This window comes from Colossoma macropomum, unplaced genomic scaffold, assembly GCF_904425465.1.
Source record: "Colossoma macropomum unplaced genomic scaffold, Colossoma_macropomum, whole genome shotgun sequence".
Classification (NCBI taxonomy): domain Eukaryota; kingdom Metazoa; phylum Chordata; class Actinopteri; order Characiformes; family Serrasalmidae; genus Colossoma; species Colossoma macropomum.
The window spans coordinates 15805672-15820683 of NW_023494791.1; the positions used below are offsets into that span (position 1 = coordinate 15805672).

General features: G+C 40.3%; 2 protein-coding genes across 2 annotated transcripts; both read right to left on the reverse strand.

The window, feature by feature from the left end:
* Nucleotides 1-1128: 1128 nt before the first annotated feature.
* si:ch211-250c4.5 (coiled-coil domain-containing protein 110) lies at nucleotides 1129-4090 on the reverse strand. Its single transcript, XM_036573433.1, has 2 exons — nucleotides 1401-4090; nucleotides 1129-1270 (listed from the first exon to the last, which is right to left on the reverse strand). The coding sequence occupies exons 1-2, from the start codon at nucleotides 3244-3246 to the stop codon at nucleotides 1215-1217; spliced, it is 1902 nt and encodes a 633-aa protein (XP_036429326.1). The 5' UTR covers nucleotides 3247-4090; the 3' UTR covers nucleotides 1129-1214.
* Nucleotides 4091-4298: 208 nt separating this feature from the next.
* Nucleotides 4299-13770, reverse strand: atl2 (atlastin GTPase 2). The gene is made up of 13 exons (XM_036574109.1): nucleotides 13643-13770; nucleotides 10843-11165; nucleotides 10517-10651; nucleotides 10325-10429; nucleotides 10152-10202; nucleotides 9992-10048; nucleotides 9757-9849; nucleotides 7371-7509; nucleotides 7167-7294; nucleotides 6877-6933; nucleotides 6724-6795; nucleotides 6022-6453; nucleotides 4299-5247 (listed from the first exon to the last, which is right to left on the reverse strand). The coding sequence occupies exons 1-13, from the start codon at nucleotides 13713-13715 to the stop codon at nucleotides 5128-5130; spliced, it is 1785 nt and encodes a 594-aa protein (XP_036430002.1). The 5' UTR covers nucleotides 13716-13770; the 3' UTR covers nucleotides 4299-5127.
* Between the last annotated feature and the right edge of the window lie 1242 nt (nucleotides 13771-15012).

Here is a 15012-nt window from a genome sequence, read left to right on the forward strand (position 1 = left end):
TTGGCAGTGAACCTCCAACAGCTCAGCGCATTCGCAGTTGGTTCCACAACACTGGATGATCTCCGAAATCGCATTGAAATAGTCGTGAGTACAATGACACCCGACATGCTCAATCGAGTATGGGCTGAATTTGACTATAGCGTTGATGTTCGTACAGCTGGAGGAGGTTCATACTGAGCACTTTCAAAATGACATAATAAATCTTATGTTCATTTAAACCATTTACAATATACTGCATTGTTCTGTAATGATTTACAAGTGAAATAAATCATTTTGAAAGCAGATGGACCTTTTTGAATCACCTTGTATTTTGGAAAAATATTGGGGTAATTTTAGTGCAAACGTATTTTTAAGGTCCATTCGGAGAGGTATGTGCAGGGCAATGTAAGGCAAAATAGTACCACATCAAACTTTCAGATACCACACTTTACCATTATCCACATTACATAAGTAAAATGGGTATGTATGTATTTTGACGTTATCGTGAACCCTTGTTACCTTCACCACCCACATAAAGAAATCTGAGTAAGTTCTCTACAATGAAACACTGCGTCATGAATGATGTTCGACATCCATCTCAACTATTATGCAGAAAATTTGAAAGAAATCTTTTTTTATATTGAGTCATAGTTGTCAGGCTCTGAGATGCTATCTTGCTACCAATGTCCAGTATTTAGATTTGAAACTGCAAAAGACAGTGTTGGAAAAGGATTTTGTTCAGTCATAATTGCTTAAAGAACAATACACTTTGTCAAATCCCTGTTTGGAAAGGGAAGTGGAGTGAACAGAAAAACTGCTATAAATGAGTTTTTATATAGGTAGTACTAGAGGTAAAAGATTGTTTTTACATAAAAAAAAAAATCAATTTGTATTATCTAATACATCAACAATGTCAAGTTTTAAATGGGGAAAAAATAAACTAATAACATTAGTTAGACCAATCAGAAGCAACAAAACACCCATGTTCTGTATACACGACATAACAACTACAGACAACAAGTCTGACACACTCAGCATTCAAGATTCATGCCAGAAAAAGTGGATATTCTCTTATTGGCCCAAAAACAGGCCATTAATCTAATTTATAGAAAATTACTGCATTTAAATTGCAATCACAATATTGGTCAGAAAAATGGTGAGTGAACACTTAAAAGGACTAATTTCTGGCATTACTGCAGCACAGGCTGTAGAAACTGTATACACATGCTTTGATTTCATTTCTGCTGGATGTTTTCCTCTTCCTCTAGTTTCCTCCTGATGTGCTCTATCACTGAAAGAAAGGAAACCCATGAGTTCCTTTATGTCACTTCACTAATATTAAAGACATATAATTTGTGCTTTTTTCCATTTGAACTTGATGTAAAAGTTTGAACAGCTTAATGTAGGCTTACTGTACTTACCGTCCATACTGGGTGTGACTGGGACAATTGTGTTGTCCACTTTGGGTGCTCTGCAATGATGAAATGATGATATGTCTGTGATGCACATAGGAGCATCAGCCTGGTCCAGTTGTCCAAGCCTCTGTGTGATGCGATCACTCAGGCTGAAGTAATCCTTCCTCAAGTCTCTCATTTCATCCAGAAGAAGCTCTCTCTCCCTCTCCAGAAGACTCACAGCCTCTCTCAGTCTCTCTCCCTCCCGTTTACTAGCTGTCTCAGACTTTGCTTTTTCTTTTTGGTGGCATTCCAGCTCCTCTTTAAGCATGTGCTTGTCCTTTTTAAGTTTCGACACTACTTCATTTAAGGCGTCACACTCTGTTCTGAGATCTTCACACTGTTTCATACAGGTCTGTTTTTGCTCCTGTAACTGAAGTCTCTCCACTTTATGTCTGTTGTGAATTAGTTTTATTTCTTTTTTCATGGCGTCTAATTGTTGAGACATGGATTCTCTTTGGGTTTTACTCTCATCCAGTTCTGCATACAGTTGTTTTACCACATTTTGAGATTCCAGCAGATTTTCCTCAGCTCTCCTCTTTCCCAACTCTTTGGATTGAACCGCTTCTGTGAGCTTCTTGTTCTCCTTCTGAGTCTTTTGTAGCTCATCTATAAGGGCCTCATACTCAGCTGCAATGACTGATTTCTCCTCTTCAACTCGGTGTACAATCCTAATGTGCTGCTTCTGTTCCTTTTCCATTTTCTTCTTGGACGCATTAAGTTCTCTTGTTGCTGCATCCTTCTGTTTTTCTAGAAGAGTTTGATTCATTAATAGTTCTTCAGCCATCTTTTGTATCTTCTTTACAGTTTTTTGTGAGCTCTTTTTCTTGGTATGTTCTTCAAGAAGTTGCTCCTTAATAGTATTGGCACGTTTTTTGAGGCGCTCGTATTTCTCCAGTAGGGCTTTGAGTTGCTTGGCAAAGCTTTCATTGTGGTTTTTAGCTATGGATAGTTTCTTGTTCATATCCTCACAAACATTGTTAAATCTCTTCATGACCTCAAAATTCTTCTGCTCCTCACATTTCAGCTTTTCGGCCATGAGCTGGGCCTCCACTTCCTTTAGCTTCAACATTTCTTTAACATCCCTCAGATCTTGATGCTTCTTCAGCAGTAACCGAACAATCTGTTGATTTTCCAGATCTTTCTGTTGAAGCTTCTCTTTCAAGGATTCAAAAAAGTCAAGCTGCTTTCCTTTAAATGATGGACTCCAATCACCTCGGACACTGTCCTTTTCCATTGATTTAGTGGTTGAAGTAGCCTGTGAGGAAGGTTTTCGGGTTACTTTAACCACAGCACTCTTGACATTTGTATGAACACTGCGACTGTGTGGTAGGTGAAAGGTTTTGGTGGGATTGAAGTCCACCTTGAAGTTCTCCAGGTCAAGATTTCTGTCAGGACTTGCATGTAGTGACACTGCTGCCAGTGCATTGGGCCCCAGAGTACATATTCCAACATCTTTCTTCAGTTTTGTTGTGGTTAAAATACCTTGCAACAATTCAATCGTTTGTTCATCTAAACAGTGATATACATTTCTGTCATTTTGGGTCAAAGTGTGAGATTCATTTGTGTATTTAACTGACAGTTTATCCTTTGGACCATGCTGAGAGTCATCACAGGGGCCCTTAACCCAGCCAGCCAGTCTCTCAGAGAGTAATTCATCTGATGATTTTAAGTTAATCTCACCAGCGAAGGCTTCTTGTTGAGTCTTTACTAAACCTTTAGCAAGTACTTCTTCAAAGTCCAATTTTCGGTAACATGCATTAGCAAGATGTTTTTCTGAAGAATCTGTTGCAAAGTTACAACCTCCTTCCATGGGTTTAAGACTGCTAAGAAAGTCCTTTCAAAGGTTAAAGAAAAGAAGTTGTTTTAATGACCTTAAGCACTATTGTAACTTACATGTCCTAATTATTTCTGTATTTGATTCTTTGCATAAGCAGACTACAATCAGACATTAACTGCAGTATGATTAAAAAGATGTTATTGCATAAAATTGGATATTAATTAAAGGAAATCAATTAGGAAAATGAAACAATCAAAAGATAAATGGTTGGTTTCTTTGCTTATTTTTTTCTAAATTCCAACAATCAATCAATCATTCAATCATCAATCACTCAATCAATCAATAAGAGTACACCTCAACATGGAAACTTCACATAGTAACCTGTGGCTGTAAACCTGTCCAAAGAACAACTATGACATGAACTTTTATCCAAAAGTAATGCAAATTAAAAACATGGCAAAATCTGAGTTTAGGTCATTTAATTTTCCTTCACAGCCCTTACCTTATCTGACATGCCCTACTCCCCACTGCCTGAACAAGACTGTAACGGCAAACTACCGCACGACTCAAACCCCATTGTTCAAAAGTGTTTAAAATGTCTGTCACCATAGAAACATGACCAGAGCTGAGAAACCTTAGGAGCTAAAAAAGATTCTGAATTGAGCAACTGCCTTCTGGGCTATAGAAAAGTATCAACTGCTGCTGAAATATAAAACCAAATAAATAAAATTGAACTGAAATGTGACGCAAACCTAAAAACCTTGCTTTCTATTGAATGTCAGCTTATTAGAACAGCTGAGCCAACTCGAGTGTGGGACTGCAATTCATCAGAACTGTAGATTTTGGAAGAGAAGTCAAGTTTTAGAACTATAGAGTTTAAGGGCCTGTACTGTGTGACTTGACTATATCCCAATATTTCTGGCATAATTAGTCTTGCTCTATGCTCGCATTAGTAGGTACTGACTCTATATGAAGCCAATGTCAAGCTTACTCACAAATAAGTATATTCGATCTAACCTGCAGAGCTTGTGTTTAGTAAGAGACAGTCTATTTAAGGAAATAAAACCTTCACACAAGAAAGAAAATCATTTAAATATTTTTAATTTAAAAAATAAATTATAGGACGTGTCCTTAAAAGGCAGACAAAAGCATATCACCCCATGCACACTCCAGTCATAGAGCTGTGCATGATGCAATAGGTTCAGGCAAGATTTAGCAAAGTACAGTAAACGAACAGCAGAATTCAATTCACATACAGTACAGAGCAAGCAAATTATTCAACTGTGAACTACCCCCTCCCCACCCATGATTTAGAAATATAATATAAAATTATATTTATACATTCATGTACATGCTTAAAATTAAAATATGATCTAATGTGTACAGGGGAGACTGGTTTGAAGAGTTTTGGATGGATTTAGAGTCACCTTAACCGTAGTGCATTTACCAAAAAACAAAAATCATATGAATGTCAGTATTTAAACATGAACAACAAACGATCAAGTTCGGTATGGGCATAGGTTGCACTGTTCTAAAACTCTGCAACTTTACAGAGATATCAACTTCAAATAACAAATTAACAAATTAATCTAAATAGACTTAAAAAATAGATATCCAGGGATTAATTAGTTTAAAATGTGTAAAATGGATGCAACCTTTTCCCAAATAACTTCTTTGAATAAAGACATCCGAACATGCATGTAGCACTTACAAATCAATTTAAAAATCACAAAACGTGTATACACGCAAGTGCTTTTCTACATTATAGTGACCGAGCAAAGCTCATTCACTGAAGCTGTATGACGGACAGGGCATGGGTTGTAAACTTTGGTTTTAATTCTTGAGTCTAAGGGAACAGAATTCAAATAAAAACTACACAAACACACTGCACACATCAAAAAGAGGGATGAGTGGTCAGGTGGTCTTTAACTTTGCAGTTTGTGTCACCTGTTCAGTCAGACTGGCTCTTATAGAGTTAACTACAGTTTGGCGAATATTTTCCTCCATGTATTGCTCGGTCAGTGGCTTCAGCACCTAATGAGAATGAAAGATTGAGAGAAAGATGGGGGGGGGCAGTGTTACTTATGATAAATAGCAACAGAGGCATAAAAAAAGAAAAATAAAGTTACAGGACATTTCATCTTTAGAGGTTTAGAGGGCACAAGTAGTCAAGCTAAGTGGAAATTATTAAACCGGACATACTACTTTATCTAGAAACTGTCAGTGGAGCACAAATTTGGCCACAGTTCAGACCTATAATGGGAAATATGGAAGACTAATTTGCGGGGGGGGAGAGAAGACTGAGGTGGTCTCACCTTTAGCATAACCCTCTGTAGAGCCGAAGATGGAGATAAAAAAAGAGTTATGATAGAGGTATAACTAAAATTATGCGTACTGCCTGTGTTCTGTTTTGTATTTATTGCAAGCCTCTTGAACTTGAGAAGAGGCGACACGGGAGGACACAGCGCAAGGAAGGACAAAATCAGAGGATGTATAAAAGCAGTTGCCTGGTGCAACACAGCAGCACTAAAAAAAAAAAAATTTAAATAAAACAGCTGAAGATCCTTGACCTGCAGTGGGGTGTGAACTGAAGGATATGATCTGAGCATTTCACTGACTGGGCTGTGTGATACGTACATTATGACCCCCGAGTATTGTCTTATTTTCATACGCGCACACCGACACCAATCGGAAAAGAAAAAGATTAAAAAAAAATAAAAAATAAAAAAAATAATTGCATTGCATGTTTGTCACCTTAACTTTAGTGTCTGAATCAACGAATAACAGACATAAGAAGGCACTACTCACCTGCTCCCACAAGGCTTCTGCTGTGAGGTCTATAGCCACACCCACTTCTCGATATTCCCCAGAGTATCTGACGTACGCCCAAGCACACAATGACAGCAGTGATGCACCCATCACAAGGTTGGCCAGCGCTGCGATTACTGACAAACCAATAAAGCCCGTTACTGTGGAGACCATGTAGGTGAAAAACATGACGGCGAAGAGCGTGGCGGGAGTTCTTGCTGCGTAGAAGATGTTCTTGCTTTCATTATGTTTGACGAAATTTGCATAAACTTCATCAAGTTCGGACTCCAGCTGCTCCTGGTATCGCTGGCTGAACTCGACTCCTCCCATCTTTTTAACAGCACGGAACTGCTTGACAGAAGTTTGCTTTGTCTCCTCATGATAGCGCTGGAGGTCTATCGGTGCAAGGTATGGTTTGTCTCCACCACATATCTATGACAAACACACATGGAATGCAGGGGGAAGACTGTGTCATCAATTAAATCGAAGTAAAAGAATTAAGGTAGCTGCATGTGTGTTATCTGGGCCAAATTAAAACCTTCTATTTTAGTGCAGTGGCCTCAAGCTATTTTCAGTTATCTAGGTTACTTGCTACGTCACACTCCAGCTATATTAATAGAGGACTCAAGTCCCACTCCTTAGGTCTACTTTTTAAAATGCTATCCACCTTCAAAAGATAAGCATCAAACACATCAGTTCTACCTGCTCCATTCCACGGCTATAGGTGTCTTTTGCTCCAGCCACAGCTGTAAGGTTGTTGGCTTCAGCTGTTGCCTAGGGGACAGAGGTACAGTGAGTATAATGAAACTGAAATGTTTAGTGAATAGCTGAAATATCACGAGCAGGAATGCATACCTGCAACATGGATTTGGGATGAGGGAGCTCCTCGCCTTGGTAGATTTTAATATAGGCCTGCACACACAGCATATAGCATGTATTAAAACAAAATTGTGAACACCACTAAACGCAAAAAACGAGTGAGAAATTTACAGCTGCTATAAAAACACTTAATTAGAACTTACATTAAACATAGTACCATGTTTAAGAATAATAAAAAAAAACAAACAAAAAAAACAAAACAAAAAAAAAACAAAACAAAAAACAAACACAACATAACTTTTGTTCATACAGACAATATTCTTGACCTTGAAATACTCCAGTAAGTCCCTGCATGTGACCTTGGCTCCATTGATCTCTTTCTCCACCAAGTTCTCAGGCGCTAGCAGTAGCGGCATCAGATTTTGCAGCTCCCTTTTGAATTCATAATCAATATCTGCAGAGCAGATGAAGATTAGAAAACTATTTTGTGCGTACATGTGCAATTAAGAGCTTAATTAGATTGTTTCAACCTCTTAGTTTGCCATCGAAGTTGGGGTTGGTTGCCACCTTCAGCCCTGGGTGAGGCAGCAGAAAGCAGTCAATGCTGGAGAAGCAAGAGTGGATGTGCTTCCTCACATTCTGCAACTCCTCATGTTGATTCGGTTTCACCTAAAATACAATTTACATGAACACAGTATTATATGCAGTTCAGCAAAATGATTTATTAAAGTTCATGAGAATCATAATGCATTTTCCTTCTGTACTGTGACAGAGTGAAACATGGTATTAGGAAGGGCCTCGGAGCTAGATGAGTGTTTTGTTTGATAGGCAGAGGTCATGAGAGTCAGATGTAAAAACATGATATTATTGGTTAACGCAGTGGTTAACACAGTATGTAGCCAGGACTATCTGGACACCTGGCCATCCCACCTATGAGTTTGCTGGACATCCCATTCCAAACCCATGGGCATTAATATGGATTGCCCCGCCCTTTTGTGGCTATAACAGCCTTCAATCTTCTGGGAAGGCTTTCCACAATATTTTGGAGCATGTCTATGGAAATTTGTAACCATTCTGTCAAAAGAGCAAAAGAGCATTTCAGGTCAGGCAGTGATGTTGCACGAGAAGGCCTGGCTCATGATCAACATTCCAATTCATCCCAGAAGTGTTCAATGGGGTTGAGGTCATGGCTCTGTGTAGGCCGCTGGAATCACAGTCAAACTGTTGCCATAAAGTTGGAAACATGATTGTCTAAAATGTCTTTGTATGCTGTAGCATTAACATTAACCTTCACTGGGACTAAGGGGCCAGGCCTAAACCGAAGAACAGCCCCAGACCATTATCGCTCCACCTTTACTGTTGGCGTTCTCCTGGCATCCCCCAAACCCAGATTCATCCATCAGACTGCCAGACAGTGAAGTGTCATTTCTTACTCCGGACAATGAGTGCATATACATGCACTGAATAATCCAATCATAATCGGATTTCTGCAGCGATCTGATTATTCAAATCGTCATGTAAACACCATACTCCGATCTAGAAATCTGATTAAGAAATCCGATAGAGAGCTGGATTTTAGCTCAGTATTTAGCTCAGATTTCTCAGCGCATGTAAACTCATATTCTGATTTCTATCGGATTTCTCAGTCTGCGCATGTGCGAGAACAGATGGTGGATGTCACGAAATGGCAGCAGAACACTGTTGGAGCGGCACCGAAACCAAACACAAAAAGGATTTAAATATCCTTCATCTTCTAAATGATTTATGTTGATATATTCCGGTACAGTAGCGCAAAAAAAAAAAATCTGAAAAAAAATCTGAAAAAAAAAAATCTGATTACTGCCTGACTCACATAGACTCAGAGTTTCCCCATTATCTGATTACTCAAGCGCATGTAAACGCACTCAATGTTTCCACTGTTCCAGAGTCCACAAGGAGCGCACTTCACACCACTCCAGTCGGCACCTGGCATTGCACTTCTTGATCTTAGGCTTGTGTGCAGCTGCTCATCCTTGAAAATCCATTTCATGAAGATCCCAATGCACTTGTGCTAATGTATCCAGAGGCAGTCTGGAACTCTGTTGTGAGCAATGCAGCAGCAGACAGGCGATTTTTATATGCTACGTGCTTCAGCACTCAGCAGCCCCGCTCTGTGAGTTTGCATGGTCTACCGCTTTGTTGCTCCTAGTCACTTCCATTTCAGCAGTAACACTTACAGTTGACCAGGTCAGATCTAGGGCAGAAATTTCACAGACTGACTTGTGGCAAAGGTGGTGTCCTATAACCGTGCCACAAATAAAGTCACAGAGCTCTTCAGTACGATCCATTCTACTGCCAGCATTTGTCTATGTTGCAAGCCTATATGCGTGATTTTATACACCTATTAGCAATGAGTGTTTCTGAAACACCTAAACTCAGTCAGGAAGGGTATATGGCCACATACTTTATTATTGTTTTATTACTGTCACCCACCTGCTGAGGACAATCCAAAACACAAAGAAAAGGCAGGCAAAAGTCAATACACTTTGATCAAAAATTTCTATATACACACACCCACACACACCCACACACCCCTACACACCCCTACACACCCCTACACACACCTTTTAAGTAATATACTGAATTATGCTTAACTGATTAAAATTCTAATTTATGTCTCCTTGATTCCTCTATCCTCCATCTTCCACCCTATAATGTGGAAATAGATCGAAACCCACCATCTACAAGGCTATATTAATTCCATTAACCTTAATAACAAGTGAGGAAAATGACAACTGAGTACAGGAGGTCTCATTTGGTAAACACGTTTGGCACCGATTCCTGTCCTCACATCCTCAGAGTGAGAAACCGCAAGGAAAGGATATAAGGAAAGAAAACGAGGACACAACTGAAAGTGAGATCGAACCTAAACCTCACCTGAAGTCTCCGTTCCAAGAAACGATTCCCTCCAGCAAGTCCATAGTTATACTCATAAGGGAAACACCAATCTCTGATCAGAAACAACAGTTTCTAAAGAAGAGAGTAAATAGTCATGAACACAAACACATTTGACCATTACATTAATCTTGCATCTTATATCAATTTTCTTCTCATTTTACAGAACATAAACTACCAAAATGTTCTAACATACACATCATAGAAAAAAAAATACCTGAAATGGTTTCTCATAGATTTCCTCCATTGCTAGACGACCATATTCTGTAAAAAGCTACAAAGAAGAGGAGGTTATAATGGAATACAATAACACACAAATATATAGCAATTAGAAACAAACACACTGACAATAACATGAATGAAAGAACAGCATGTACCTGCAGATGCTGCAGGTCATCTTCCTGAATATTCTGTGAAAGATTATAAACCTACAACAAACAAAAGGAACATATGGTAAGTCTGAAAACATTCACACACAACTTATGTGCACTTGTAGGTGTGCCTGAATAAATGGGATAGGTGAGTCTTTTTCTGCCCATCATAAACACACCTGTACTGAGCTGGTCATAGTGCTGAGGGCAAAAACTGTAGCACAGTCTTTGATGGTGGACTGACTGTCAAAGGCTCCCTGAGTGTCAACCAAAAGCACGGCCACCTGAGGACAAAAATTGCAATAAGACCGAGTACATTTAAGGACACCTGAGTGACAACACTGTTAGGTGACGAGTGACAAACATCTTACCTTACTGCCATCCGGCTTTTCCACCACAAAGACTTCACTCCAGGCCTGGATTCCCGTTGTCTCTCGCTCACAACCCCCCCTCCAGGAGAAACCTGTTAGCGGCTCATCATCCCCTCCCATCCATGACTCAGAAGACTACAGAGGAGGACAAGAATGAGACACCTGCAGAGCATGCTTACAACTGCTTTTCTGTGAGAACATTAACTGGCCAGGCTGGTATTACAGTTCAAGGAAACACTCACAACATACTAGCGAAGAGGAGTGCATAGTTTGCATGCTGAGGACAGTAGGGACATGTTTGGAACGTAAGAGCATGTATGGCAAACCTGACAGTGCATGTAGCGTAGCATGAAGTCCAGCAGAAAGGATTTGCCCTTGCGAAAAGCCCCAGCAACAGAGAGCACGACCACGTTGAGGTCTCTGACATGTTCTTGCATTAGAATCTTCTCCAGAGCAGCAGCATCTAACTCAAACATGTGATCGTCCTCTTTGGCCACCACAATCTGTACTGGCCGAGCTCCCTGAGCAACTGGCTCTTCCTCCTCAAGTTCAAGCTCCTCCTCCACAGCACATGGGGCCACCCCATTTGTGCCAGGGCTTAAGTCCTCAACTGGACGACACAGCGGCACTTCCTCTACCCCAGTCATATCTGTGTAAACAAGGAACATAGAAAGGGTTTAATTACGAGTGGAACTGATAAGACTGACAAATAGGAAGGTGACAGATTATGAAAAATCATCATAATCTAAACAAACAACCATCTCAAGGTTTATGAGAGAAAAATTTACTTAAGTTGATAGCAGCTGCACATTCATAGCCACACATACATGACTCCAGACTACTTTCAAAAGATTAAAGCATCTGTTGAGGCCTGAAGGACATTTGGACAAGACTGGAATAGTGAGAAGTACTCCAGTAGGCTGGTAATTTTCATTGTTTTAAGAGTCTAAGATGTTCATACTGCCAAAAAAATAATGGAAGTTAACAGCCACTTATTAGCAATATGCAAATAACATTATGTTAACTGGTGGCTACGAGTTTCTATACACTGTTAGCAATGTCAACATTTGGCAGGGATACTGAAAAATCCAGAAATACAGTCCTTTATGCTAACACCATGGTCAGTCACGGGTTACTATGATTTTGTCCTTTAGCTTTGCAGACCCTCCGCATGCAGCTCATTTTCTATTCCAGGCGTGCGGATCCTCATGTTAACCCCCACACTTTACCCGCGAGCTGCGATAAGCCTGGATTCGGTCAGCCGGGTGGCTGCATTTGGCTTTTTCCTCTCCTCTCTTCTCCACTGCACACAAAACAAACAGCGTGTCCATTCGGCGCTGGTCTCTTCGGGCGCGAGGCCAAGTGACCCAGAGTCTGTGTGGAGCGGACTCAAGCGCACAAGGACACGGAGCAGGAGCCAGTTAACTTAACCCCTTAATGTCCATATCTGAAATGTCACTTATCCTTTGGTCCATATGTTCTGAGGTTGCATGGACACAAACCATGAACAAATGTTTCAAATAAATCAAACGGTATGGCTGAAATATACTTTTAAAAAATAATATTAAATTCAGTCTTTTTATTCACATGGGACCGCAGATTTTCAACGAAACGAAAGAAACCTGAAATAAACGTATGGAATTTGTGCTTAACAAGACTCTTTTGGGAAACTGGGCCCTGAACAGAGGCATTCTCCCCTTTTCATACCAAATTTAGTTGTTGGGCATGAATGGGTTAACCGAGTAGTTTAAAATCATCACAGAGGGACTTTAACAACCAGACCGAACTTGAGGAATCACCCTTTATCACATCTGTGGCGGTCACTAGACTCAAGCTTAGTAAAACACAAAGACAAACTGTCCTAAAATATATATATATATATATATATATATAAAAACCCACACAATCCAAGTGTTCTAACACCCTGTCCTATTGAGCATGCGCAAATCATTAGTACAGTGTAGCAACCTAATGTATCAAACGTTACATTGTGTTTTTAAATGTCTATTTAAAAGACACTAAACTTGATATTACTGCTTACCTCCTGATAAGGTGATTTTGGCCATCAAAATATTCTAATTATTCTTTTAATTTAACGCTTTCTGATACAAATTTTTGGCCATCAAATGGTCCTGCCTGGACATTTCAATGCTGGCAGCATTTTCTGCCGCGGTCATTTAGGCTACCAAAATATCCTACCTACAGTTTTATGTATAGCGCTAACTATAAATATGCGGTACGGCAGGAGAAACATTACTGTCAGACTCTGTTCGTCGGAGAAAATGCTATATTAACATATGACAAGCTAGCTAACCAAACGTTATTAAAACCAAAGGTTAATGTTACCTAACGAAATCAAACCCGCCTCTCAGTGAGAGTGGAGCTGCAGGTTCAGCTTGTCCACATGCGGTTACTGCCCCAAATTCCCTCTGTGCTCACACACACACACACACACCCCAACGGCTCAGTTACTGAGTACGCATGTTAGTCAGCGGGCTCACATCACATTTACACAATTTAAGCCTATTACGAAACTGTCTTAACACAAAATCTGTTCTGAAAAGTTCTAAGTGGTTTACTCCGCGCCATCGCCTTATAAACTGGTTTTGTCGTGCACTACGAAAAAAAACACAGTTACAGGCGGCACAAGTGGCCCGGGCTCACTCAAAAGTTTGCCTCGACTGCAAACTAGCCAGCCAAGAATAGCAAACTCAAAATAAACAGGCCAGCAAACGCTGCTATTTTACTAGCCACGCGTAGACGACACGAACACCGTTAGCTGAACAGCCGGAGTAAATAAGAGCAGGTAGACCCGCTTCAGGCAGTGTGTGTGTCCGAGTTTCCCTCCGGGAGACCTTCTTTAGAGGCGAAGCGGTCAAAGCAACGACAGCTGCTGGAAGGTTTCGCTTTGTCACAACAGGGCAAGAAAAGTGCTCGGACCCAGAGACCCATCAGGAAACGTTACAACTGCCCGGACAGACATGAAGAGACGGAGTGAAAACTTTATCACACAACTATTCACACACTTTCACTCCTAACGCTCCAGTTTACACGGCTCTCACAAAGCAGACAACACTGCGTTAAACAAAAAAAAATATGTATTTCCTTTTCCCTTTTGGTTCTTACCTTCGTCAGATTTGTGACCTATATGATTTGTCCTCGAGAAATTCCGATTTCTCAGTCCGCCGCGCTCCGCCATCTTGTTCGGTTAAAGTATCCACCGCTCCGTCTTCACTTTATCAAAGCAGCAGAGAGGAGGCGGGATGCTGGGTCTTAGTGCCCGCCCATCACACTCAGCCTGCCTCATAACTGCACTTCTCACAAAACATACACTGTCCAAAGGTATGTAGCCCAGGGGTGCACATATTTGTGGTGGCTCTAGGTCCAAAAATCAGTATACAAATAAAGAAGGTAGGTAGGTTTCACGTTTAGTTTTTTAACGTTATACACCAATCAGTCATAACATAAAACCCACGCCTGCTGAAAAAAGACCACTAGAACCATTAGAATTGAAACCTGATGGTTTTGCTTTATAATGGGAATTGGCTTAGTGGTTTCCATTAGAGGCCACTATTTTCCTTTAGATCACATTAGGAAACCATGGAATGCACCTGGAATCAGTCCCAGAACACAGTTTAAACCATTATAGCCCTTTACACTCTGATATCAACCCATCAGGAAAACCCAAAACACCATGACTGACTACTGGACACCACCAGGAACCAGCAGAAAGTGAGCAGCCGTGATCTAGACACTCCTTCCAATTATGTAAAGTCATTCAAAGTGGTTTGATGTTTGTACCGACACATGTCTTCTGGGGTTTTATTTGTAATGTTAATGATGGTAAAATAGTAATATGTCTGAAAAATCTGTTTTCTTTGGGTTCTATTTTGCCTTACAATGTCCTCCATGTACCTCTCCATAGTATACTATAATAAAACAATGTCTCAGGCATCAGGAAGTGTATTTGTAACTGTTTCATGTAATAGCTTTCTGTGAGGTAGTTTTGGAGACATTAAACACTTCAGACATCTGTTTCCTTTCACCACTGCTGTGAACAATTCTGAGTTGGTTTCTCTAAAGTGGAGCAATTCACATCAAACCTCACATCTTAATGGTTTAATCCTCCAAACTTTGAGAAATCTGTGGAATTCCCCTTTAAGGTGCACCCGCACTGGCACAGGTGTTCAGCTGTGCATACACAGCTTGTACAATTTCCACAGAAAAGCATTGGCAATGGAATACACATGAACATAAGGTCACTACACCCAGTGCCAAGCGTCTAAAAACCCTCAGCACTGGACTGTGGAGCAGCAGTACTGAGTTCTCTGAAGTGAAGGAGTACCATGCAAAACTTCTGGGATGATTTGCAGCATCGATTGTGATGCAGAACTAATAATCCAACATCAGTACCTCACCTCGCTAATGCGCTTGTGACTGAATGCAATCAAATTCTCACAGCAATGTTCCAGCATCTAATGTAAAGCCCTCAATGA

Bases quoted from the DNA above. Each gene is read 5' to 3' on its own strand.
- si:ch211-250c4.5 (XM_036573433.1), bottom strand. From the start codon at position 3,246: ATGGAAGGAGGTTGTAACTTTGCAACAGATTCTTCAGAAAAACATCTT. The intron at 1,271-1,400 runs GTAAGTACAGTA...CCTTTCTTTCAG, and splicing joins AGTCACACCCAGTATGGACG to TGATAGAGCACATCAGGAGG.
- atl2 (XM_036574109.1), bottom strand. From the start codon at position 13,715: ATGGCGGAGCGCGGCGGACTGAGAAATCGGAATTTCTCGAGGACAAAT. The intron at 7,295-7,370 runs GTTGAAACAATC...TCTGCTCTGCAG, and splicing joins CTTCGATGGCAAACTAAGAG to ATATTGATTATGAATTCAAA. The intron at 6,796-6,876 runs GTATGCATTCCT...TCTGTCCCCTAG, and splicing joins ATCCCAAATCCATGTTGCAG to GCAACAGCTGAAGCCAACAA.